Source organism: Guillardia theta (genome assembly GCF_000315625.1).
Source record: "Guillardia theta CCMP2712 unplaced genomic scaffold GUITHscaffold_549, whole genome shotgun sequence".
Lineage (NCBI taxonomy): Eukaryota > Cryptophyceae > Pyrenomonadales > Geminigeraceae > Guillardia > Guillardia theta.
Window position 1 is genome coordinate 1,207 of NW_005434162.1, and position 1,812 is coordinate 3,018.

Sequence of the window (1,812 nt, forward strand, 5' to 3'; positions counted from 1 at the left end):
GTGCACGGGAACTATGCGAGTAGTGCCCTTCCAAAAACTTGAAACAGAAGCAATCGGAAAGAATAAGTCAGGGCACGATCAAGTCTCCGAGGCACAGGTTGGAGAGAAGTCTCGCCTCAAGGAGATCTGCGAGCCGATGAGGGAGGACTACTTGATCCCCAGCATTTTTCCAGGTAGTATTGCTGTATGTATTTGTAGACGGGGGCCGTACCAATGAGCCGCATCTTCTAGGTGACATGGAGAAACTTCATCAGGCTCTAGAGTACATCGAGATACTACTCAAGGATGTTGCTGCGATTCAGTGCGGTCAAGAACTGAGCCTCGAAGAGCTACTGCAGAATGCCGGAATCTCGACCAAGTCGGCACGGTGTACGAGTCTAACCAAGGTTGCTGAATGTGAAATTCTCAGGGAGAAGTTGAGAGCAGAGAAAATGGTCAAGACATTCAAGGGACTGGAATCTACAACCGAGGAGATTGTTTGTTTCCGCTTAATAAGGTTCAAAGGGAGCAGTCCCGAAGAGGCTAAGGTTCAACGACATCGGGCTCCACATCCTCTGCTTCTCTCGCTTCGTTCGATGAACGCCATCACGAATCACTGTTACGGAGACTTGGCAAACAACGTCACAAGATTACTTCTCATGTCCTGTTACAGCAGCTTGGACGAAGGAATGGATTTCGACTGCGAGCATTGCTTACGAATCGCGTTTGGCTTGGAATACGACGAGGAGGCGAAATATGTGATGGGGCGTGATGGGCCTGAAATTGTGTATTGCAATTCCGTTTCTGTAAGGAGTTCAGAAAACAGTCCGGAGGCATCACAGTTTTCGGCCGAAAAGTCTTGTGGGTCTGGTACAAGCGCATCATCCAGAACGACTCAAGATTCGGAGACTTGCGCTGCGAGTACTGTTCCAAGGGACCTGTTTGGTGGCTCCGATGAAGAATCTGTACCCGGCTAGAAAAAGATTTTAGTACCGCCTTCTGCCGCCGCGCGGACTCTTCAGGCCCTGTTTCAAGGCGAGGCCCTGACTCTTCAGGCTCGGCAGCACTGCATGAGTCGGGTTCTCGGTCCATAGTACTTCTCCTTCAAGTAGTAAGCACTATGAATAGTTTGGTCGATACAAATATCCGTACTCAACTTTGCGGGCCATTCCCCGGGCCCTCAGGCTCCATGCCCAACATGCACTGCTTTTGTTCTGCAAAGATTCCACTAGATCTGTTCCGAGGCTTCCCAACGGTTTGAGGGGACCGATGCGCTTCCATTCTCCGACTCCATCAATCTCCCCCTGTTGCCATAGGTGCCATTCCTGCACTGCCGCAACATCCGGGTCACTGACGGTGATACTTGAGATGCTTGATTTTCGTGAGCCTTCCAATCTCCTCTTTCCATCTCTCTCTTCTAGAGAGGACGGCAAGCCCTGAGACTGACTCTCTGAACGGAAGAAAAGATAGAAAGATAAAGCAAAGAGTTATTCAACCTCGAAACACTTTGTCGCGGCATCCCCGCAATGGCCCGGCGCATTGCGCCGTAGCTCCATTCGCTCCTCCTCCTCATATTCTTGTCAAGCTGCGGCATCGGAACGCAAGGCAACAGATCGTGACTATCCCGCATGCACCCACTCCTCCCCCTGCCATCCCCACCAGCTTCGCAGCCCCCCGCGTCAGCTGCGGCAGGAGGAGGAGCAGCTCCCGCAGGTCCCTCGTGAGGGCGACTAGCATGAGGAGCAGAGCGAAGCCCGAGAGCTGCAAGAAGGAGCCTCCTCCTCCAGGAAACAGCCGCATGCTGCTGCTGTACAGGTCTCGCTTGTCCTCTGC

General features: G+C 52.5%; 1 protein-coding gene across 1 annotated transcript in view; it reads left to right on the forward strand.

Annotated features, from left to right (window-relative positions):
- The window catches only part of GUITHDRAFT_122908 (hypothetical protein), a gene marked incomplete at both ends in the record, with an annotated part of 1,745 nt that extends 808 nt beyond the window's left edge, over positions 1 to 937 (forward strand). The window contains 5 exons of the mRNA XM_005817808.1: positions 48 to 173; positions 232 to 367; positions 410 to 496; positions 653 to 737; positions 791 to 937. Of these exons, the coding sequence (XP_005817865.1) occupies positions 48 to 173; positions 232 to 367; positions 410 to 496; positions 653 to 737; positions 791 to 937 (581 nt within the window). The remainder of the gene's footprint in view (positions 1 to 47; positions 174 to 231; positions 368 to 409; positions 497 to 652; positions 738 to 790) is intronic.
- Positions 938 to 1,812: the final 875 nt, after the last annotated feature.